Source organism: Grammomys surdaster, unplaced genomic scaffold, assembly GCF_004785775.1.
Source record: "Grammomys surdaster isolate TR1022 unplaced genomic scaffold, NIH_TR_1.0 194, whole genome shotgun sequence".
Taxonomy (NCBI): domain Eukaryota; kingdom Metazoa; phylum Chordata; class Mammalia; order Rodentia; family Muridae; genus Grammomys; species Grammomys surdaster.
In genome coordinates this window covers 6,981,964-7,006,070 of record NW_021604639.1, presented here as the reverse complement: position 1 = coordinate 7,006,070, position 24,107 = coordinate 6,981,964, and the positions used below count along the sequence as shown (strand labels likewise).

The 24,107-nt window shown below is 41.9% G+C and overlaps 1 protein-coding gene across 1 annotated transcript; it reads right to left on the bottom strand.

The window, feature by feature from the left end:
- Positions 1-2,295: 2,295 nt before the first annotated feature.
- Gtpbp4 (GTP binding protein 4) lies at positions 2,296-23,783 on the bottom strand. The gene is made up of 17 exons (XM_028769891.1): positions 23,653-23,783; positions 20,554-20,724; positions 20,036-20,139; positions 19,819-19,955; positions 18,625-18,725; positions 16,927-17,019; positions 16,434-16,625; positions 15,921-15,986; positions 13,302-13,391; positions 12,863-12,973; positions 11,216-11,293; positions 10,577-10,628; positions 9,902-10,002; positions 8,891-9,088; positions 7,353-7,418; positions 6,537-6,686; positions 2,296-4,842 (listed from the first exon to the last, which is right to left on the bottom strand). The coding sequence occupies exons 1-17, from the start codon at positions 23,698-23,700 to the stop codon at positions 4,690-4,692; spliced, it is 1,911 nt and encodes a 636-aa protein (XP_028625724.1). The 5' UTR covers positions 23,701-23,783; the 3' UTR covers positions 2,296-4,689.
- Positions 23,784-24,107: the final 324 nt, after the last annotated feature.

Genomic DNA, 24,107 nt, shown 5'->3' with positions numbered 1-24,107 from the left:
TTTCATCCATCAAAACGCTGACTCAGGGAGTGACTGTTGGGCTAACATGGCTTCTGTCTTTCATGGGAAACAGCTTTCCTGTGGAAGTGTCCAAGCTTGGTCCACAAGACAGGCTGTCAAAAGAATCACTGTACTAAAGCGTGAGTGGTGGTGGTTGGTTTTTAAAGGAGGGATCTCTGTGTGTGTGTGTGTGTGTGTGTGTGTGTGTGGTGTGTGTGTGTAAGCCTGGCTGACCTGGAACTTGCTTTGTAAGCCAGGCTAACCTCAAACTCATGTTTTGCTTGCCTCTGCCTCAGGAGTACTGAGATTAAAAGCAAGTGCTACCATTACCAGTCCTCCAGTGTTTTCATTTCTTTTCTGAAAAGAACTATTTCCACATACCTGTATGTCCTACTGTGCGTAACTGTGGTTAGTCTCACGTCCTGTATATACATGGTCTTCATTCTAAGTGAAAAAGGAAGCCATAGTGGCCTGGGAATGAAACCCAGCAGTCAGTGCTCTCTTCATTGTGATCTACCTACCATTTCATTAAAGCTTACATCCTTGTGTGGTACTCTGGAAAGGAATGAGGAAAGAAACAGCTGCTTTCTATCTAAATGTCTAATTTCTCTATTATTGAATGAATACTGTTCCAACTTTTAACAGATCTCCATAAAGGACATAATCTTCATGTCCCGAAAATACCACAAGTGTCAATCAGATGCTGTCTGGGGAGATCATGAGATTGGCTACCTTCTCTTCGTGAGGAAAGACCTTATGCTGAACCCAGATGCAAGGGAAGTGAGAAGCTACTGCTATATGAGCCAGGAGGACGTGCAGGAGCTACTGGACAGGGAGGCCCGTGGAGAAGAGAAGATCACCCCATGGTTCAGAAGCATGGTAGAAGAGTTCCTGTTCCCCTGGTGGCCCCATTTAGAGGATGTGTCTCCATTTGTGGAGCCTGACAAGATATATGGACTCTGAGGGGTATAGAGAAATAATTTTCAAAGCAGGGATTGGGGCTGAGAAATGACTCAGCAGCTAAGAGCACATGCTGCCCTTGCTTTTCCAGGTTCCACCCCAGCACTCACATGGTGGCTCAACTATTCATAACTCCCTACTGAAGGGGAAAAAAAAAAGACAGAAACCAAAAACCACATTGTATTCTACTGCTTCGCAAATTCTTTCCTACCTGTAGTTGTATTAGGTCATTTTCTTTTCTTTCTTTTTTTCAAGACAGGGTCTCACTATATAGCTCTGGCTGTCCTATCCTACAGTTCACTGTAGACCAGGCTAGCATCTCACTCAAAATCCATCTACTTCTGCCTCCCAGGTTTTGCATTAAAGGCATGTGCCACTACCCCAAGCTTAGGCAATTGTCCTGAAAATTAAAAACATCCAGTGGATGTTGCCCAATTTTCCCTTGAGTAGGGATCGTTATTCCTATAATGAATTCAGAAGTGAACAGGACTGACTTGGAGTGAATGGATTCTAACATTAAAAGCCCAGAATGTCTTTTCTGCCATATCCCTTGTCCTGATGAAACATTTAGACTCAGTATATTTTTGTGCTGGAATTCCCAAGAAGAATCTTAAGTCTTTTTTCTGTCATCTCTGACCTTCTAAGGCTGATTGCAAATCTGTTTTCCCCCAAATAGCTTCCCTGCAGTGTTGAGATCACCTACCTCATTCTCCATCCTTATGTGCTACAGACAAGATGTCTGCAACTGCTAAGACCATGTTAGCACTGTTCCCTACCTGCCCTTGTCAGTTTAAAGACTCCCCCCCCCCCCTCTCTCTCTCTCACACACACACACTCAAGGGATTCATTAAATGATTTACAGACTGTACTCCAGCTAATCCAATAATGGCTGCCTATGTATAGAAGGTCTAAGAACTCAGTAATTGTTCAGTCCATGAGGCTGGATTTCTCAGCTGGTCTGTGGTATATGCTGGAATCCTAAAGAAGTAGGCTCTGATCCTAATGAAGGAATGAACTTGCTAGCCCAGAGAGAACAAGCAGGCCATGAGCAAGACACTCCTTCTATGTCCTTATATAGGCTTCCAGAAGGTGTAACCATAATTAAAGTTATGTCTTCCCACATCAAAAGATCTGGATTAAAGGTGTTTCTTCTGACCTCAAAGATCTAGATTTGCAGTGCATCTTCCAACTTCAAATTAAGCAAAAATGCCTCACAGCTGTGCTCTCCATTTTTGGGTTTTAGTTAATTCCCTGTGTAGTCAAGTCGGCAACCGAGAATAGGCGTCATACCTATCCACTGTGAACAATGATTTTTACCTTGATGGAAATAGACCCTAATTTCAGATCACTTTATTAGTGGTTACTAACCATTTATTTTTCTCAAGCAAGGAAGGATTGATCACTTAAGTACCAGCAGGATAAACAGCAAGGCATGATGAGGTTTCTCATGGCCACCTGTGACTGTCTATCCCCATGCATGTTACATGTTAGGTAAACACTGTACTGACGAACATGAGGGAAGGACAAGGGAGGGTGGCTTTCCATGCTTCCCCCTTCTTGGCTATTGTTCGATCTGGCCATCTTGATGGTGTGCAGAAGCGGTTTCTCACTGGTTTTTATTTCCCTAATGATTAGGTGAACCTGAAAAGGCTTCCCTGTAGCTATTTGAACATTTGACTATCTTGTTTGGAGAAATATATATATTCAAGACACTAGCCAATATTTGAGTTGGTCAGGGTTCAATTTTACAAACCATGTATTACTCATACTCGTGTTACATGCCACTTGCAAACCTCCTCTCCCATTCTGTGTGTAGTCTCCTTTGATACCGAAGAGTTCCGATGTAGTCCTACTTATGTACTTTAGTTATAAAGTCCTTTAGTGCCTATAACTATGTTGTCATAGCCAAGAAATTGTTGAATCCAATGTTATGATGGTTTTACTGCTTTCTTGAAAGGTGTGTAGTTTGGGAGTCTTAGGCTTTTAAAAGTTTCTAATGTGGTGTAAGATACAGTCTGACTTTTGGACATATATGTTAACATTTCCCAACATGGCTGCTGGAGAAACAGTCCTTTCCCCACTGTTAATTCTGGTACACTGTTTAGGTACACTGTTAATTATTTCTGAGTGTGCTACTTTGTTCCAATAATCTATATGACTGTCTTTATGACAGTATCACAAGGCTATTACTATTACTTTGTAGTATATGCTTACAATCAGAATGAGTCCTCTAACACTTTTCTTGTTTAAAGATTATTTAGCGTCTCTCCCTCTAGAGGGAGAACACACATTCCAGCTTCTCCCGCTAGTAACCAGCACTGCTAAAGGACCTGGTAGGCAGAGAGGTAGCCCAGTGCCTACCTCCCAAGCTAGCATTCATAGCCAGTTCTAGTTCTAACAGCAATGAGAACAGATCCCCAACAGTTAAGCTCAAGGTCACAAACATTCTGTGCCTAAATATGCTTCACTCTTTTGTTTTGAGCAGCACTGTTTGAGATGTCTTTAGAAAAACCTGTTATTATGTATGTCAACAACCTTGGTTTCATAATTTCTGTTGAGTTTTCCTGACTTCTGCCATCAGGAAATACAAACTCTAGCTAAGTCTTGTTTTTCTCCTCTCATTAATTTTTCCAGTCTCTCTACCCTTTCTCACTAATGTCTCAGAAATTTGAATAAATGTAAGTTCTGTTAAGAAAAAAAAGCTTTGTCTAAGACTTCTACTATGTCACATGAATATTCTATGATTTAATCAAGTTACTAGGCATACCAATGATTATAAACTTTACTCATGTAGACATTAAAAAATAGATCAAGACATCAAATTTCACCAGAGAACTAAAGCACAGTAAAAAACCAATTTAAAAAAAGAAGTCTCAATAGTATGTAATACGTGTGTACGTTACTGGGTAACGCTCTGACAGGAAGCACTGACAGTCTGGTGATTGTCTTCTAATCTGTGACAGGGCTGTAGTTCCAGCCTCACTGGCATCCCTCTCATACATGTTTCTGTACTTTCTAGGACACCAATCTTAATTTGGCAATTGTTTATGAAAGAAGACTTTTTTTGGTTTTGAGCCTATACCCCAGGCACTTATTTCCTTTAAAAAAATATTTTTGCTCTAAGAACAAAAAAGCAAAGTCCTATTCTCCGTCCCCTCCTTTTGGCGATCAAGTGACTTGCAATTAAATCAAACAAAATGTAAATAATCAAAACTATGTTTTAGCTGAATGTTTACTTTGGATAAAATAGTTGAAGTTACAATGATACATTGTACTACAGGTTTAGAAAATAATTTAAGAAAGTAATTTAAGTTCTGACGCACTCCTAAATGTGGGGTATAGCCTTCTGCTTAGGCCTCCCAAAGGAGGGTACTTTAACAAAAATAGGTACTGTGGGTGACAAAAGTCCCACTACAAAACAGTTTTCCCCCAACCAAAGCAGCTTCCTTACACTAATAAATCTTTTCTGCAATATGAGTCCCGCGGCTGTGAGAGAGGTGTGTCTCAAGTACAGCTCGTTCTGTGCATAGACATCCGAAACTGCTCAGCAACCACAGCGCTGCACGCTTAGTTGGCTTTACCAGTTTTCAGCAAAGCAACAAGCATTTAAAAGTCATTTCCATTGTTTCTTTTGGTTAACAGATGGTGATTCCAAATTCTATAAAACACACTATAGCACACCCAGAAATAATTAAGAGTCTAATTAAACTATTCCAACTGAAGAGGACACTATCTCCTGTCTTTTTTGCCAGCTTTCCTCTTCCCAGAGAGTAAGTGCTTGGGCTTCATATCAAACACATGTCTATCTGCTTCCCCTTTCTTCCCCAAGCGATTCATCTTCTTCTGAGCTTTCTTCATCATAGTCTTGGCTTTCTTCACCATCTATTCAGAAGAACACAATCAATGAAAATCACATTTCTGTCCTGCATTGTAATTACCTGGGAACCATTTTACCAAAGCCAATATTAACTATAAAGACCAGGTTGTCACAGTTACTGTTTTCTCTCAGACCACCACACTATCTGCAGAAACTCAATGATTACCTGAGGAAACCGTGGTCCTTTTACAGTTAGAAGACTAGAGTATCTGTTCAGACTTTCAGAGTAACACACAGAAACTCAGGACCATGAGAGCACATGCTGCCAAATCGGACTCATGTCAATGCTAGTATTAAAACCCACAGTTCCTGCATAGGGGTTGATGTCAAAAGTATCCCCTCTCCAGGAAAAAGACATCGGGACGGGTATGGCCCTCATGCCTCACTGGACAACGACAGGGAGGACCGGAGCCATTACAAGGTCCCCTTCAATTACTGGAGGTCAGGCCTCTATCCCCGCCTTCGCAAGATTAGAATAGCCACAGCCCTTCTATACTTAGAGAAGGGAGGAGATGTCAGGGACATCCCTGCTTACACACTGAAGGCCTAAAATCAGCCATAGGCCTAAAATCAGCAATAGGTCTGTCATACATGTATACTAACACCAAATCTTGGGTCTCTGTGGAAAAACACTGAAACAGATGGCTATAAGCTATTGTAAACAGGCAGCTTTCATGGAAAATTACCAGCCTGAGTAGTCATAGACCTTGTAAATAGGTAGCCTTGGCAGATAATACCAACTTAGATAAGGACTAGCGAATCATAGGCAGAGCCAAAGCGACCTGTCCCCTGAACCTTCACCCAGCAGATACCCTGTTCTGAAAGATATCTGTATTCCCCCTGAACACCCACACTCCAGTGTCATCCCCTTCCCCACATACTGCCTTTCTGTGTTTATAACCCCTGTGTGAATGAGTATAAATTACAATTTGAAAAAAATAAATTATATTAAAAAAAACAACAACACAGTTCCATAGTGCACAGTTGTAATCCAGCTGGACCTGGAAGTAACCACTCTGAATTCTTAGCCAGCCTAGGATTCATAGTAAAACACTGCCTCAACTCAACACTCACTTCCTAGACTTCCAGATGGAAATGACATCTGAAATGAAAACTTCAGGATTCCATTAGAGAGTCTGCCAGTTTACATAGGTTTTCTCTTACATTTGGATTTTCAAAATACTAAATTTTAAAAAAAAGTTTTTTCTCAAAAATAAGTTTCAGTAAGATTTTAAACACCTATTGCATCTTTGAAAAAGACATTACAAATAATACCATAGGAAAACAATTCCTATGAGAAAGGGAAATTGTTTTCGAAGGGAAAACAATTCCTCTAATGATGTAAATGAACCAAGTTTCTCCCAGGCTATTTCCTCAAAGGCGAAATGGGGCCTCTTCCTAGTATTTTGCAAATAATTGAAACCTAAGCCTAGACTATCCATACTTTATGAGGTCATGTCTCTGTCTTCCTCTAGGTTAAGAGTTTCAGAATGGTTTGCCAGAACACCTATCCAGGGGATCCAACTGCTTCTGGTGCAAGTTCCTCTCCAAAGGATGCTCCAAAGTGGAAGGTGGAATGAACAGCTAGTCTCTTAATCTCAACCCTGCTCAAGTGCTGGCTGGTGCTTATTGGGGGTCCTATAAAGGAAAACACCCTGAAGGCTCTTATTTTCTCTTGTCCCAGAGCAAAGAAACAAACCTTGACATCCCGAAGACCAGAAACATCTCGTGGAGTTTTAGAGCAACTCCGACTCTGACTCCGGGCTATGGAAGAGGGTGGAACAGATTCTTCTCGTTTTCTTTTCCTAGTGACACTTCGAGATCTTCTTGCCTGGACTGCATAGTGGGCCTGAAACACACAAACAGTGCTCTTGGTAACAATCAAAATTAGTCCAACAAGAAGAGAAGACAGCCAAGGTCTTAAGAACCATTATCATGCAAGTGTAAGACTCTGGAAGGCCTATTGAGATTTACTAGCAGGGGGTCTAGTCTGAAGCCAGGGTTAAGGGTCAAAAGCACTGCTATGCTGCTCCTGTCCCTCCTGAGAAGTTTTCAGGAGTGTCCAGCTCAGCACCCACGCTGGTGGTAAGATGGCGCTCAAGCCATACCTCTTGCACAACCTGTGTGCTAATGTTCTCTACTGATGAACAATCATGAGCAACAATGACAATGGCCTTGGTCCACATAAAATGAGTATGTTGAAAGGTTAACCTCCTACTCCAAATAACTGAGGTAGTACACATACTCACCACCAGCTACATTTCTGTACATCATGTGCATGCTATGACATTCACATCAGTAAAATCACCTAGTGACAGATTCTCAGAAGGTATCCACATTGTTAAGCAACACCTGACTGTGGGCAGAGTTTGGTAGCACATGCCTGACTACAGCAATGGAGAACTAGAGGCAGGGAAATACTGAGTTGAAGGCAGGTTGGGCGACACAGGAAGACAATGTCTCAAACAACAAAAACCCAGATCATCTGAAACCACGCTGCCCCCTCCAGACTTACATTGTCTTTATCATCCATGTCCACACCAAGACTACGCATCTCATTCTCTAAGTCTGCCCGTTGAACCTAAGTGAGGAAGGAAAGATAGCTTGTTTTAAGTAAAATGTCTATTGAAATTTAATAATAATAAAAAAAAGACAGGGAGAACTATACAGGTGATACTGTGATCGACAGATAAGTAAGCAGGTAGACACACGCTCTGCTCCTGTTCCTGGATCCGAAGGCTCACAGCCCTTATCCTTTCCTCAGGGACTGGAACAGAAAGGACTAGAACATCTGGCCTTTAGTCTCGGTTTTGATGTTACCTTCATTTAGATAGCGTGAGAAGTGAGTGAACTGAGGGGATATTCAGCAGAGTCTGCTGCAGGGCTGATTGATGGCTTGATGATGGAGATTCCACCCACCCACCCAATCTGGGGGTCAAATAAAGGATCCATGTTGTCAGCATACAGTGAGAAGAACTGAGTTTGTTCTTGCTCTGGATCTTCAAAGTGGACCTTTTACAATGATGTATTATATTACCTACTGTAAAACGCCTTTTTTCCAGTTGGGATAACTTTAGTTTCTGGACAGTTCCATTAAATCCCATGAAAACAAACAGTGCATTTGCTACGTAGAAGCCATGGCAAGATTGTTATGTTCTCGGGGATGAGAGAATGGCTGCATAGGCTAGAGAAGGCACTACAGTTGAGGTAAGACAGACTCATGAACCAGACTCTCTTCTCAGACAGCTAAGCACCAGGAGAAACACGTCTATAAATATTAGCAGCCTCCATCACATGAAAACAGCATTTTCAAACCAGGAATGTCAGATCCCTTTCCTTCCCTCCCATTATATTTTAACTGCCCACCCAGTACCTTGTCTCTTTTGGGAACCTGCCACTCCTTTACCTCAACTTTCAGGAGGGCTACGGACACAGAGGCAGTCAGTCCTGTGACATGGGCCTAATTTGTCATTCAGACAACAGAAGAGGCAATGACATCCCAATACAAAGCCAAGAAGTGCACAGAATCTTGATGTCTTCTGATCCACTCACACCTACAGAGTGGTTCTCCCTATCCTCATCAGTAACAGGGACTGATAAAGTGCCTTATGGATCAGGAGTCTCAATCAATAGAAAAAGTAATATAAAAATGTTAGCACAGCGATAGAAGCACACAGCTGTAGTCCTGGTACCTACGGAGCAGGCGGAGTCAAGACCTCCTTGGCTACAGAGGCTCAAGGCTAGCCTGGACTACATGAGAGCCTATTTAACAATTATCTAACATCCTAAACGTCAAGTATAGTTTGCATTCACATCACTGCAGTGACTCAGCCTGTAACAGGGATGCACTTGGAGTGGCAATGCATGGAGAGAAGATTCAAGTGTCAGAATCTAACAGCCCAGAGCAAAGACCCTTGTAAGTCAGTATACCCGAGAACCTTGGGGGTGCCACCACCTGCCATCCCCAGGTAGTAGAAGCCTGTCTCTCACGGAGGATTACAAAGGATACAGCATGCAAGCTTGGATCTTGCCTCTGCAAGGCTCGAGACTGACCTTCTTAGCAGTTCGGGGCATCCTGGGTCCCTGGGTATTCTTTTCTTTGGACTGTAGAATTTTCAACTTCTTCTTTTCTCGAATTTGTTTCGCCAGCTGTCGGATTTCCACCATTTCCTCATCGTCACTCTCAGAGTCACTGTCATACTCCCCAGCAGCTGTTCTTAGCTCTTCTTCCTTTTCCAACTCTTCTAATTTCTTTAAAAAGAATTATAAAATTAACAAAGATAAACTTGCATAGAAGTAAGTGTAGCAACCAACATATTTACAGGAATCATGTTTCCTTAAGCACCTGAAGATACGAGAATGTTGTATGGTCTAGTCACAACTGGGCCTCATCTGAACACAGTTAATCTCATGGAAAAGGGGATGTATGTATGAAGGCCAAAGAGACAGCATGAACACTGTATGCATCATTTTCTGCCAGTTCCATTTCATCTTTAAAGATAAAAAATGTAGGGACTCCGTCCCTCATTCCCTTGTGTTCCCAGCAGATACACAAAATAAATTTGTACAAACTCCCATTCATTGTCTCTCAAATAGCATACTAAATTAAACACAACTACACTGGTTACAAAATGAAACTTTAAATACATATACAGGTTGGGGATGTAGCAAAGTGACAATGCCTAACAAGCACAAAATCTTGGGTTGATTCCCCAGCAGCGCACACGCACACATGCACACACACGCACACACACACAAAGGGGGAGTGGGAAGGATAGAGCCAGTGACAGGATCTCCGAACTGGAGCATCAACACAAGCACACTGACAGAGTCACTGCAGCTCGGTGTGGAAGGCTGGGCACCACCAGGACCACACAGAACAAAGGAACAGAGACCAGTGTCGTCTGAATGGAGGAGTGATGTCTCCAAGAGAGCAGAGAACAGGGCAGAAGGATGTCTGAGGGCACACAACAAAACAAGAACAAGGAGTAAAAGTTGGTGAAGTTGTGTTGCATCTTCTAGTCATGTCAAAGTGGGGAAGGTAATTTAAAAAGCACTGCATACCTTCATGATAGCAGGATCAATATAATCAGCAACATTGTGGCCTTCCCAAATCTCTGGTATCTTATCATATTTCTCAGATGAATTCATTAAGTCCCAGTATTCTAACATTAAAAAAGAAAAAGGAGTTATGTTTATAGTAGTTTCTAGTATCTTCAAGTACTGTGCCATCAAAATGACTTTCTGGATACCAAGTAAAATCACTTTATAGCCTAACAAAACAGCTGTGTTCAACACCACTTAACTTACTACTAACAAGAATAACACTGACCCATGTGTCCAAGTTCTAAATACTACAAAAAAATAATCCTTTCATCTGAATCAACAGGAAACAATATGGAAGACATTTTATACAGCTCTCTAAGTCTGCAACTTCTAATCTTCGAAAAAGTAAAAACGTGGGGGATGAAGTAAAAACTTGACTGCTCTTCCAGAGGTCCTGAGTTCAACTCCCAGCAACCACATGGTTGCTCACAACCATCTGGAATGGGATGTGATGCCCTCTTCTGGTGTGTCTGAAGACAGCTACAATGCACTCATATAAATAAAAAAAATAAAGAAAAAAGTAAAAGCTTATAAACCAATAAACTCACTGGAAGACTCTCTTTTTTTTCTCACTGAGTTCCTCTCTTTTTTGAAACACTTCATACAACTGACATTCCAAAACACCTTACTTACTCTGAAGATCCAAAATATAATCATCTCCCATTTCCAGCTCAAGATCTCGTTCCTGCAAAGAAAATCCCCAAAAGTTTGTTTTAGCATTTATGTGCCCAGATTCTTTGCAATCTCTTTATTTATGACAGTCTCTGACCTTTTGTGCATCTATGTCTAGCAGGAGGGCTGTTTTGCCCACCTAGTGGACTATGTATCTCATGGACTTTGTACACTGCAGTATGACATCAACTGAAAAGCTTCATTCAAGAGTATGTTAAGGCCGGATGGTGGTGGCACACGCCTTTAATCCCAGTACTTGGGAGGCAGAGGCAGGCGGATTTCTGAGTTTGAGAGTCGAGGCTAGCCTGGTCTACAGAGTGAGTTCCAGGACAGCCAGGGCTACACAGAGAAACCCTGTCTCGGAAAAAAAAAAAAATAAATAAAAGAGTATGTTAAGAATTCACCAATGTGTCCCTGAATCTTACAGGGCCCAACCCTGGGCACACTCAGTTTGCAATCTCCTGCATCAAGTCTGTTTTACACGGCTAAAGCCCCGGCCTCTGTTATGTACCCACCAACCAGCGTTACTTTTTCTGGTGCACAGGCAGGCCTTCTATCTCATTCCATAAGAAATCCAGACAAAGAGGTCCAGTAACCTACCCTCTTCTTCTTGGGTTCTGCAATCTCCATTCTCTTCCTTCGAGCTATCACTCCTTCTGGGATGAAAGGGGGTCTCTCCTAAGAAGACATTGTTTAAAGTATATGAAATGCCTTCCCAAGTATGAGAGAAACTTAAAGGAACCAAACACAAAAACAAAGGCAGTCTGGAAGGGAGACACAAAACAACCCAAACCAACTAAAACAAAGTGCATTCTGGGCAGTGAGCTTTGGAGACAGAGTGGGCAAAAGAGATGAGACAATCCCCACAACTGATTCTATAGTTTATTTCGAGAAAAAAAAAAAACAATAAAAATTATCCTAAAACACAGAAGAAAAACACATAGGAAAACAGTAGAATGAGAAACAGACATAAACTGAAGTATGTTTAGGATTCAACAGCATTAAATTCATTAATTAGTTGAGACCAATGACAAGCCCATGAAACGAGGCCCACAAGAAGTAAACCACACCTTCCTCAGGAAAAAAAATCAATTCAGCACACACAAAGCTTCTATTCAGAAGAGAAATGAAAGTGAACAGCAGAAACAAAACCATGAAAATTCAAAGGAAAATGACAGTCAAGTATTTTAGAAATGAATGTTGCTGGTTCTCTCTAGGGCCCAAAATCTATGCTGGTTCTCTCTAGAGCCCAAAATCTAACAACTATGAAAGAAGTAGTGATGTTAATATTCTGAAAATGTGCAGCTTTGAGATGTTTAAAAACAACAACAAAATAAAGAGGGGCCGAAGAGACAGTTTTGTGGTTAAGAGAATGTGTCGGTCCTGCAGAGGTCCCAAGTCAGTTCCCAGGACTCAAGCGGCTCACCACGAACTAGGACTTCAATCTTGGGGATCTGATAAGCCCTTGGCCTCCACAGACACCAGGAATGCACTCTGTACATATTTACAAAGCAGGCAAGGGAAAAAAAAGTGATAAAGAAAAAACTTTAGGAACTTATATCCTGAAATATAGATTTATTTGTAGTAACACACATATAAATATGTAGACTGCTTATAATGGCAGATAATAAAAACATAAAAAAATATACTTCCCCCCATCAGAGCTCCCAGGGACTAAATCACCAATCAAAGAGTACACACGGCTCCAGCTGCATATGTGGCAGAGAATGGCCTTTTGGGACATCAATGGGAGGGGAGGCCCTTGGCCCTGTGAAGGCTGGATGCCCCAGTGTAGGGGAATGCCAGGATGGGGGGAAGTGGGTGGGTGGAGGGCACACCCTCATAGAAGTGGGGGGGGGGGGTTGGGGGAAACCGGGAAAGGGTATATATACCCTGTGAAATGTAAAAAAAGAAAATATCTAATAAAAAATTATATATATTTCCACTGGCTCAATTTAAAAAACAGGGGGAATGGTGATGTGTGATAATTACACTCAAGCCACTTCTAAGGGACAAAGTTACTAGCAACAGATGCTGATAGGGAGGAGAGGGCGCACACACAGAACCCATCTTTACTTCAGCTATGAACATGCGCTTTACTTCCCACATGGACATGTGACTTTACCATGAATGAAAAATGTGAATTTGTATACACGTGTAACAATCTGCAACACCAGGAAGACATGTGGCAAGCAGCATCCGACCAAGCAGAGCAACACAATCTGACTCCTTCCAAGGGCCCCTTACCTTATCATCTCTCTTGTTTGGCACGGCTAAGTGCAATCTGTTCAGAACCTCATTCACTTTATTTCCTTTCATTTTCGTTTCTACTCGATGAGCCAAAAGCCTATCACAAGCCTAAGAAAGCACAAAAACAAGAGTCACAAAGCCACTCGACTCCAGTCCCCAGCCTCACATTACAAGGAAGAATCAAGTCCTCCACTCATCCAAAGGTTGACAGCCGGGTGTGGAACAGCCTACATATTTTCTTTCAGCAGGCAACTAGGCTCCCCATAGGACTCTAACAACTTAAACAACTAATCCTATTCAAGGAAAACAAAAGAAAAGAAAACAAACAAACCCAGCTAAATTACTTCCAGTGTTAGTAATTCCTAAAAAACAGTTTCCCACCACAACTGATCTTTCTAAAACAAAAGCAATGGCTCTGAGTTAAGGAAGCACCAACCTCTGTTTTAACTTGAATGACACCTTCCTCAGTCAGGGTACTGGTCTCAATGACAAGGAATCCTTCAGTCTGCAAGTCTAGAAATATTTTCTAGGAATTCAAAAGAAAGGAAGTGAAAGGTGCATTACTGTTTTCCAGTTTCCCAGATGACAAAGTACACTGTTTTGCAAATGGAAGTTGCAAACACTATCTGCTTGACAGCTAGGATTTGTTTTTAACTCCTGAAGAACAAATAGCTTTAAGTTAATTATTACAATAATTTATACAATTAAAAATATAAAAATAAATAAGTGGGACAGCAGAGCCAGGTGGATTTGAGTTCGAGGCCAGCCTGGTTTAGATTGAGGTTCCAGGACAGTTGAAGCCACACAGAAAAAAGCTGCCTCAAAAATAAAACAAACAAACAAACCTCCACAGAATCAAACCAGATCCAAGTCATGTAAATCAAAAGCTCTATGGGACACTGTAAGATCTCCTCTACTCCCCAACTCCCAGCACTAGGGACTGAATTCAGCTCTAAGCTCCCACTAACCTATGTCCATAAACTCAAGTAATTTCTCAGGAGGAAAAATGCAAGAAAAGCGAATGACCAACTTTTATTGTGTTTTGCTTTAAAAAGGCAGGCTCTTGACTTGTAGCCCAGGCTAGCCTAGAACACACACACTATGTAACACAAGCTAGCTTCTGCCTCAGCCTCCATCTGCTGGTATTTCTGATGTATACAGCTCCTAATGCAGACAAGATCAACTTTTCAAAAGATGTTTTCAATGTTATTTCGTATTTGAAAGTTTCTGCTAAAATAGCCCAAGAGAATTCTTTAGAAAACAGAAACTATTTATTAAGTTTCATTTTATGAATCACTAAGACTCTAAAGAAGGGACTCAATATGCCCTTCTCAAATGCCATGTTTACAACTACAAACATCTCTCTAGTTTGGAGACAGGTGACCAACTTCTAATAGACATTAAAAATTCCCACGAACAAGGTCAGTTTCTATTATCAAGGGACTAGAGCATGATTTTAGAGAAAGCTGGGGTCTCTGAGCACAAATCCACCTGTCATTTAACAAGTGACACTGTGTGTAAAGCAGTCACTGAGCCTCCCAGTCATGAGCTAACTGTTAATTGTTACTTCCATGTGACAATAACCCCACTGTTAAAGGACAGGCTCTATATTACAACTGTTAAGCAAGCTGTAGATGTTTAACAGCATCCACTTCCCAATTCATGTAATGCCAACAACTGCAGATGTAGGCGCTGTCTTTACTAGAGAGAGGAATCAGGGACCAGAAAGATGGCCTACCTACGGTGATGTCAGTTCTCTACTAACAGCTGGAGAGTAATCATTTATCCAAGCATTACCTTCACTAGCCAGACAGCTGGGCCTCAGCAGGGTAGCTCACTTTCCTACCACACTGCTGAGTAGTGAAGCTGGACCTGAGCTGACCCCAAAGCCTGAGCGCCCGACAACTTTTTACTTCACTTCTTAAGCCTTCCTTGTGCTACTCACTTTCCTCCCCCTCCTCCTCTCCTCAATGCCATTTAGACTGACAAGTTAAGATTACTTATAATTTTTGTTTCTCTGCTTTTTAGGATGAACTGATTCTCTGACATCAGTGTTAGATAATTAGTAATTTAAAGAATACAGGGTGCTGCCAGCTAATCTTACCACATGGGATAGACAGACAGGAGTATCAAGAGTTCAAGGCCTTCCTAACCTACATTAAACTTGTCTTTAAATAAATTAAGTAACCAAACAAAACCAAAACTTGCTGTGTTCTGCCCTAAGAAGACAACTTAGACAAGCTAATCCTTCCCAAAAACAGAAGTCCCTTCCACCTTGGTTTAAATATTTCACTCTAGTGTATTGGTTTCAGAAGCCATCTGAGCAAATTCATACTGTTCTACCATAGGGGTTTGGATCAGGAGTCTGTGAGCCCAAGGGTATTAATTTCTGACAGCTACAGGGTAATCGTGAAGAAAACTTCTACTCAGGGACCACAGTGAGACTGCACAAGTACATGTCTCTCAAAGCATTTATCCTGAAAACTGTCTACTAAAAGGGTTAAATTATTTGAAAAATTATGACTACCAATGCTGGCTACCTCATGGATAATGCTGGCAGACACTAACATGCTCATAGCTCTGAAAAGGCCATCTTCTAAGAGCTTAGAAGGTGTTCTCTTTTACTCACATGTCAACTTACTTAGCTACATATTCCTTTATATAATCAAGTAAGCCATATTTACACTCGTTCTAAAGAGAAACTTGTGGGAAATACTTCCCTAGAGCATCTGATATCCTAAGGCCTGGAAAAGATAAAAGCACACCTCTCGGTACCTGGCTTCCCCTTGGGTACAATTTAAAAGCAGTCCTTTCCTAAGGAAGCACATTTCCCAGTGGTTCAGTGTAGCAGCCCCCAAACACAGGTGTTTCTCCAGACTGGACACAGCAGGAATCAGGAAACTGTAATGTCCTACTACCAAACCACTGAGGATCGATCATCTTAGTTCTAGAATAGAAACCTGTTCTGGAAGCACTAAAAGTCGTTCTGTGTCTTTCTAAGGACTCAGAGCTATTTTAAAAGGAAGTATATATAACTAATGTATGAGTGACTTACCTGATCTTCTTCAGAAAGTTCGGCTATTCTCTTCACATCACATTTGTTTGCTACAACAATAAGAGGCTAGCAAGGAAGAAAAGAAACTATTACTTTACACTACAGAATAATGTAGTCCCCCCTCCTTGTCCATGTTTTTGCTTTCTGCAATTTCATTTACCCAAGCTGAAATCAACTATTGCTATAAAATACAAAGTGGAAAGTTCTATAAATAAGCATTTTGTAAATTTAAACTGTGTCCCGTCCTGAGCAGTGCAATGAAGTCTTATCTTAGTGCTGCATTTCAACCAGGACACAAATCATCCCTCTGTCTGGCTTACTACTGTACATGATACCAGGCAGCCAGCCACTTGGTTTATGTAAGTTATCACATCAACTGTCACATCACTAACATCTGTGATCAAGGAATATAGAACACTCAGTACCATCTATGGTTTCACTGGTCTTAGAACCTGTTACCCACGAGTAAGAGGGTGCTAGCTTGTAAATTAAAGTTCTAGTTAGCACACTTACCTTATTGATAAACAGAGGTCTGATATTCTGGAAGAGTTCTAATTGCTCCTTCAACCCATGTCCACACTGCTCAGACAAATCCATCACATACAGAACTGCAGCTCGGAGGTGGGCCAGGGCTGTGATGGCCTGCATCTCAATGGTGTTCCGATCCTCCAAAGGATGATCCAAAATCCCTGGGGTATCTACAACCTAACAACCAGGCTTTATTAACCAAAGTACCCTCACTCAAAAATGTCTCAGATGGTCCCAGAGTCATTCTCAAACATCCAAACCAGTTCTAGCAAAACAAGTGAGTAAAATATGACACTGACAACTGCCCACAATAAAACAGACAAAGGGACATGAAAAAGAGTAAACATTCTTTATAAGACAAAAACCCAATCCAGGAGCTTCGTATGGTAGCTCACACAAAGGAAGCAGAACTAGGACAGCCATGAGTTTAAACCAAAGCCCAGTGTCTGTTCTGTTTGCACACAAGACTCTCTCTCACCTGCCACCGCAGATACTTATAATCCATGTGCCCAACAAACAGAGATTTGGTGGTAAATGCATAGGGCTGAACATCCACATCTGCTCTTGTCACCTTGAAGAAACAAAACCAAAAGCGGTATTTTCAGTCACAAGAGTCCCATACCACAATTTCCCCCAAACAATCTAAGCATGGCATCCTGACTTTACCAAGACACAACAATGCTGCTGCTGCCCCAGCTCTACAGACTGCTGATGCCGGAAGGTAACAGGCACAAAGTCAATCTGGACAACCTGGAAAGACTGGCTCAAGATAAAAAGGCTAGTGATGGCACTGCTTAGTATGGGTGAGGCCCTGGGTTCAAACAAGCACACACACACACATACTGCACCGTGTGTACGCACCACAAATACACACACACACACACACACACATACACCCCTTTTTGGTAGAAAATAAATTCCCAAGGAATTGTACATGAGTAAACTGCATAGAAGATATTATCAACTTTGGCAAATGCCTGGCTACTCTTCCCTTGCACCGTGGGCACTAACCACCCTCTGTTCGCCAAGGTTTGATATGTAGTTACTGAAGTTTCCATCTTGCTAAACTAGTTTAAACCAGAATCTAAAAGGCTACATGTGGCAGAGGCCACTGTATCATCCCTCATAGAGCACAGAAAAGTCACAGCAGATTCAGAGCAAGCCAACAAGCATTTGAAACTTCACTTAGAATCCCTAAGAGCATTGATTGCTACCAAGTCAGGGCAACTGGTAGGCGAAAATAAAACCTGCTGGGCCAGCAAGGTGGCTCACTAGGTAAAGGTGCCTGATGACCTGGGTTCAATTTCCAGGAACCACATAGTAGGAGAGAACCAACTCCTGCAAGTTGTTCTCTGACCTTCCCCTCCTCCCTCCCTCCCCCACCCCCACATACATCCACATAGCTTCAAAGCAAAAATGAAAAATGTTCTGGTACTAGGTGAGCCCTAATATGTCCAGAAGTAGCAAATTACTTTTACTTAAATGTCACACCAAAGCTTAATAATTCTACTCAAGTAAAGAGAGGCACAGCTCAGACATGGAACCCATGTTAATAATCCCTGAACTCTGAAAACAGAGGCAAGAGGATAGCAGGATCAAGGTCAGCCTAGGCTATATAACAAGATCCTGTCTCAGGAAAAAACAAAAACAACAACCAAAAAAAGCAAGTAAGGGGGGGGGGTTGGGAGGGAGGGAAGGGGGGGAGGGGGGGAAGACTAACTCAAAAAATCTCTATCACAAAGAAAAACATGAAAGTTGACAAACTCACCAAGATAACCAATCACCTAAGTAGCTTTAGCCTCAGAATCTCCAGCTCAGTGAGTGCCCCAGGCTAAGAGCATTCCCAGAATGAGCTGACACAACACTACCATGAAACACTCTCCAAACAAAACTTAACTGAGATGTCTCAGCTCCTGACAAACTGTATGGCACACAAGAATCAAAATGAGTAGTCTTGGCAATCACTACTTAAATACAGGTTCAGACAATGAGGGAAACCTTCCAATGGAACCTGGTTGCTTAGGCATTAGGATCTCCTGAAGACAGGGCAATCTTTATTAATGACTACCCAGAATATTCCCAAGCACGTTCTAAATCCCACAATGGGAATTCAGTAGTACTCTGACCTAAGTTAACCAGGGCGCTGATTTAAAAAAAAAAAAAAAAAGTCACTTACCTTATTGATGAAGCTGGATTTCCCAACATTTGGATACCCACACAAAAGCAGAGTCCTTGTATTCGGATCAATGGTTGGCAAGCGGGATAAATGTTGACGTACTATAGAGTTTAAGTTAAAAATTGAGAATTTAAGATTGGCTTGAAATTGTACTTTCCACATCACTATACTCTAGGCTCATAGCTATTTTAATAACCTTAGATGGCACAAATTCCTCACTGTAGCTTTTTGGGGGCCAGGGCAAGAGGAACACACACTGGTTGTTGAACTTAGAGCCGTATCCTGCTAGGAACATGCTGCATCACTGAGCTATATCCCCAACACTCTTTGTACTCTGAGACAAAGTCTCATAAAACAGACTGTGCGTTCAATTTTTCTCAGGCAGGCCTTGAACTTGCACTCCTCCTACTCAGCCTCTCAAGGAACTAGACTACACTTCTGTAATTGTAGATGGAGAAAATGAGGGGCATACAGAGTAACAGAACCTGACAGATACACATGAACACACAAATGTATTTTCCAAATATGGCTACACCAAGCATCATGTACCGTACCTACCAATCTGCGTTATCAGTTGCTTTAAGTCAAAGTGAGACGAAGAGTCAAGCTTGAGAAAGATGATTAGATACTTGGTCCACAGCGTATTTTCAAGTATGCATGCCATGAACTAAAAGTACTTCTACTTAGTTCTCACCTGCAACCCCAGCACAACTCTAGCATGGTTATACTGAGCTATCATCAGAACCCCACAGATCTACAGGAACCATTTCAAGGGGAAAGAGCACAATGCCCAACAAAATGTTTGTAGGGCTAGGGGTTAGCACAAGGTCTAATTTCCTATTCAGAAATTTCCTATTAAGTAAAAGTATTTTCAGGTGAATGTTTTACTTACTAAATATTAAAAACATGCCTTTATTAAAACTCTAAAAAATGAAAACTAAAAAAAAAAAAAAAAAACCAAGCTGGGCAGTGGTGGCGCACGCCTTTAATCCCAGCACTTGGGAGGCAGAGGCAGGCAGATTTCTGAGTTCGAGACCAGCCTGGTCTACCGAGTGAGTTCCAGGACAGCCAGGGCTATACAGAGAAACCCTGTCTCAAAAAACAAAACAAAACACAACACAACAAAACAAAAAAACAAAAGTCCCAAACATGAAAGAACATAGTAAAACCCTTTGCTTTATGTATAACAAGTACCTTGTTCCAAATACTCCAAACTCTGCCTCTGTCTCTTGATGATAGTACACATTCGTCCAAGGGCAGCACGCTTCAGCTGCTTGCATCGGTACAGAGAATCACCATATTTCATCAGTCGCACATAATCTTTAGCAACACTTAGAAAAAGAGAAAACATCTAAGGGTTTGTATTTTTTGATAATAACTTGTAAGATACTATAGTAAGAAAATACCTTACTTGTCCACCAAGTTTTTGGCAATATTTATTTGACCTAGAGCCAACTTGTAGTGATCCTTGTCATAGAGAATATTCATCAGGTCAGCATAAAATGGATGGATATCCTATAATGAAAAGATGAAATACACATTGTCACTCTGCTCTGACAGTTTCTTAGCCTTATGTAAGAAACAGGAGAGAAGACGCTCCCTTTCCTCTTTCTTCAAACCTTCCCCAGAGGCCCCTCTCCTGGCCAATATCCCTGTTAAATCACCCCTAAGGAAACAAGCAATCACTTATAATCACACTAACCTCCATCCTATTACAGTGACAGTACTTAGGACCCAGTTCTCCCCACAGACACTGGGTTCTACATGCAAGCACACACAAGCGGTGGGGGGATCCCTAAAACATTTCACTAACGTTCGCAGGAAGAGAAGTAACTGATAGATCAGTTATTTCATTTCTCCTCTGTCAAATTAATACATCAATCTGGCAAGTATGACTCTCTGAAGGCTTATATTGTATAAGTCACTTACATCCAACTTGGGGAAATCTGACAGAATCTGTGACAGTCTGTCATGGTAATTCTGCTGAGTAAATTTGACTTTTCTCATATAAAAATGTCGAATTCGATGAATCTGATAATGTTTATGAATAACTGTTGGAGTCTTTCGTTGAGTCTTGGATAATGTCAGGTCAATAAAGTCCTAAGATTAAAGAAAATAATTAAGACAAAATTCCAACATGTACTTTCTATCCATTTGCTTATAACCGTCTTAAAACATTAATCCAGTACCACATGGTTTAAACTACAAAATTTACTTTTTCAAAATCAATTGATTTATATACAACTTGGGTCATCTTTATAGTTTCTGGTCTTTATGAAAACTTGGTACTCATCACCAAGACTAAGATAGTTGGGAGAGTCTCCACATTCCTCAATGCCTGAGTGAAAGGGACAGTCCTTAAGTGCCAAAGCCCTGCTTTAATTATGCCCTCACTCAGCCCCTACACCAAGTATGCCACCATGATCAACCAGGCCACACCTTACAAATACCCAGCCCCTGTCCCTGATAATGGGAGTGAGCTTGATGTGCCCAGTCACCCCAGGACCCTCGTTTGAAGTGGCTGAAAAACCTGTGAATACTCCCAACTGATGAAGGGAGGAGACCCCTCCCTTGTCACCCCTCCAATAAAAACTGGGTGGAGGGGAGGACTTGCTAATGGTTGCTGAGATTTATTTTACCCCATTTTTTTAAAATGCTATTTTAACTTTCAAATTCCTAAGAAAACTCAAGAATAAATCAGAAGAAAGAGAGCCAGTTCTTCAATTTCAAGGACTTTGTAGCTTTGATTTTAAGGGGGTATAAAATGAAAAAAACTAAAACCCATCATCTAAAATTTCCTATGTACGTTGAGGAGACTATTTGAGGATTTGAGATATTTGTACTTATTCACTTTTACCCAACCATATATAAAGCTGTTCTACTTTTCCTCCATCATTTCCATTAATTCAACAATATTGATCATTTTCTATAATAAAGGATAGCATGAACACAATGCTGAAAACAAAACAGTGAACAAGACACCAAGATCTGGTGAAGCAAAACCAAAGGCAAGCAGGTAATCATAATACAGTCTGTCAAAGATTATGAAGAGCATGAACACTCAGGCCTGCTCCTCTACTCTGTGCCTTTCCATGGTCCTCACAGCTTTAGGGAGACAGTAAAAGTTGCCTACTGAAAAGCTTCTCCAGACTCACCCATCTATCAGTATAGTCTCTGTTCTTTGTTTTTTTCTCCTAAACAGGGTTTCTGTGTGTAGCCTTGGCTGTCCTGGAACTTGCTCTATACACCAGGCTAGCCTCAAATTCACAGAGATCTCCTGCCTTTGCCTCCTGAGTACTAGGATTAAAGGCAAGTACCACCACTGCCCAAATCCCTGATATTTATAGTTTATAGTCAGGGTTCCTCCCTCCAAGCCCTCACCCACCAAAACAGAGAAATATTTGAAGTAATTTTATAAAGTGGCACAGTACTTGTATGTAAAAGAATCCACATATATTTGTCATATATGGCCTTGTGCATGGCGGCTCATGCCTTTAATCCTAATACTCTGAGGCAGAAACAGGCATGTTTCTGTAAGTTCCAGGCCAGCCATGGCAGCCAAAAATAAAGAAAACAAATAAACAAACAAAAAAGGAAAAATAAAGTCTGTGCACATTAAATATAGATGCAATTTTCAAATAGTGTTTTTGAACTGTGGTTGGTTGAATCTGGATTTGAACTCAATTGACACAGACGGCCAACTGAATTTCACACACTTTCCCATGATACTGCTGTGGGTATAAATGCATTTAAAGACGCAGACTATTCTTATGTATATCTATACACAGAACCTAGCACACACTTTTACAAAAGTACCTCAGATTGAGTTTTTATTTCCAACCACCAAGGGATTCCCATCACTCATCTACACATATGCCCACTCAGCTGTTTCCTAGAAACAGACCTCATTCAGGGAAACAGATACACACTGTGCTAAATTCTTTACCAGGTCAATTACAAAGTTCGTTTGACCCAATGAACTCCAGTGACAAAGTGTAAGAGTTCCTTCAACGTGCGCTTGAGAAGTGGATGAGGCGGTCATGAGGGGCTAAAACACAAGATGTGATTCCAACCTGTGGTTTCTTTCCAATTACAACAAACTCGTGAGAAACGTACCAGAATGGTTATCAGAAAGATGAAGAAAGGAGAAATACAGAGAAGTGTAAGGAAAACAACTCTATGTTACTAATGAAATATATGTGTCTTTTTGAGATAGGATCTTTCAGAGATTCATTTGCCTCTGCCTCCCTGATGCTGGGACTAAAGGTGCGCACCACCACGCCCACCAGAAAATACTAGTTCTTTACAAAACTTCAAAATAAGCTCATTCAGAGGGGATGTCTTAAATACCTACACTGGTATAAACTTAATGATAGTCACATTAGTTCCTCTAATTGATCTTGCAATTCAACGCCCATGTCTTGCCAGAGAAACACGTGTATCCTTTTAGGTTCTTTAGTCTACCTAATACTCGACATCTTGGAGGAACTTATCTTGCTACGTTACATAAATTTGGCCTGGCTACTTGTGTGCTTAAAGCCAATGGCATCTTTTAAGTCCAACGACAAATGACAACTACCTAAAATTTTTTTAGACTGTGACAGCACGAATCAAGTTTTACTTACAGGGAAGGGTACTACGTCTGAACCTAGAATCCTAAAGCAAGGGGTCTCAAGACGCTCACCACTGACCACATCAGGTTCTTGCCTTGCTCCTTACTGTGGCCACCAACCAGACAGTTGTCACGTCGGCAAGCCATACGAGAATCACAGGCTCTGGTCCTGATGTCTTGGAGGGATTCTAGGGTTCGGGGCACCCATGGACAGAGGGAGAGGAATTTGGTTTCAGAGAGTGGGACTGATCTCCGAGGGTCCCGAGTACAAAGCCTAGCAAGTGGAGCGCAGCACTGAGGGCCGAGTGGATCCACAGTATCCTCCCTCCCCCAGTCTCGGGGAAACAGGCCTGAACCCTCCCTGGCGACTTGTCAGGGAAAGGGAAATCAGCGTGAACGACCTCTGTCACCCTTACCTTGGCAGACGGCACCACCGTAATCTTCTTGAAGTTGTAATGCGCCATGCCGGCGGTGGAACGCACGAGGAACCCCTGAGAAGCGGAGGACCGGACTTCCGCCGTCGGAGTGGGCGGGGCTTCCGCCGTCGGGGGTGGGCGGGACTTCCTCCTTTCGGCGCGACAGAACTTTAGCTGCCAGGCTCAAGCGTTGCATCATTTCCTTAACAGGCGTGGCCCGCGCGTCCGCCTAGACGTGCTTCTAGTCCGATAGCGTCCCCGCCCGGCCGGGAAGTCCGCCGCAAGAGATAAGTGGGCGAGGTGAGCCGCGGTAGAGAGCGGCTGGGTTTGAGAGGTGGGGGAGATAACCTTGCGGGGTGAAGGAGGGACTCCAGGCTGGCCACCTTGGCGGGGTCTCCGGAAACACTCTCCTCACCCAAGCAACCCTCAGGACTCCAAAGGCTGTTCTGTTCGTC

What these genes read in the sequence shown, in the direction of transcription:
- Gtpbp4 (XM_028769891.1), bottom strand. Translation starts at nt 23,700, where the DNA reads ATGGCGCATTACAACTTCAAGAAGATTACGGTGGTGCCGTCTGCCAAG. An exon ending in TTTGGAGTATTTGGAACAAG is followed by an intron (nt 18,726 to 19,818) that starts GTACTTGTTATA and finishes TAAACTCTATAG; the next exon opens with TACGTCAACATTTATCCCGC. An exon ending in CTGGTCTTCGGGATGTCAAG is followed by an intron (nt 4,843 to 6,536) that starts GTTTGTTTCTTT and finishes TCTTCTGAATAG; the next exon opens with ATGGTGAAGAAAGCCAAGAC.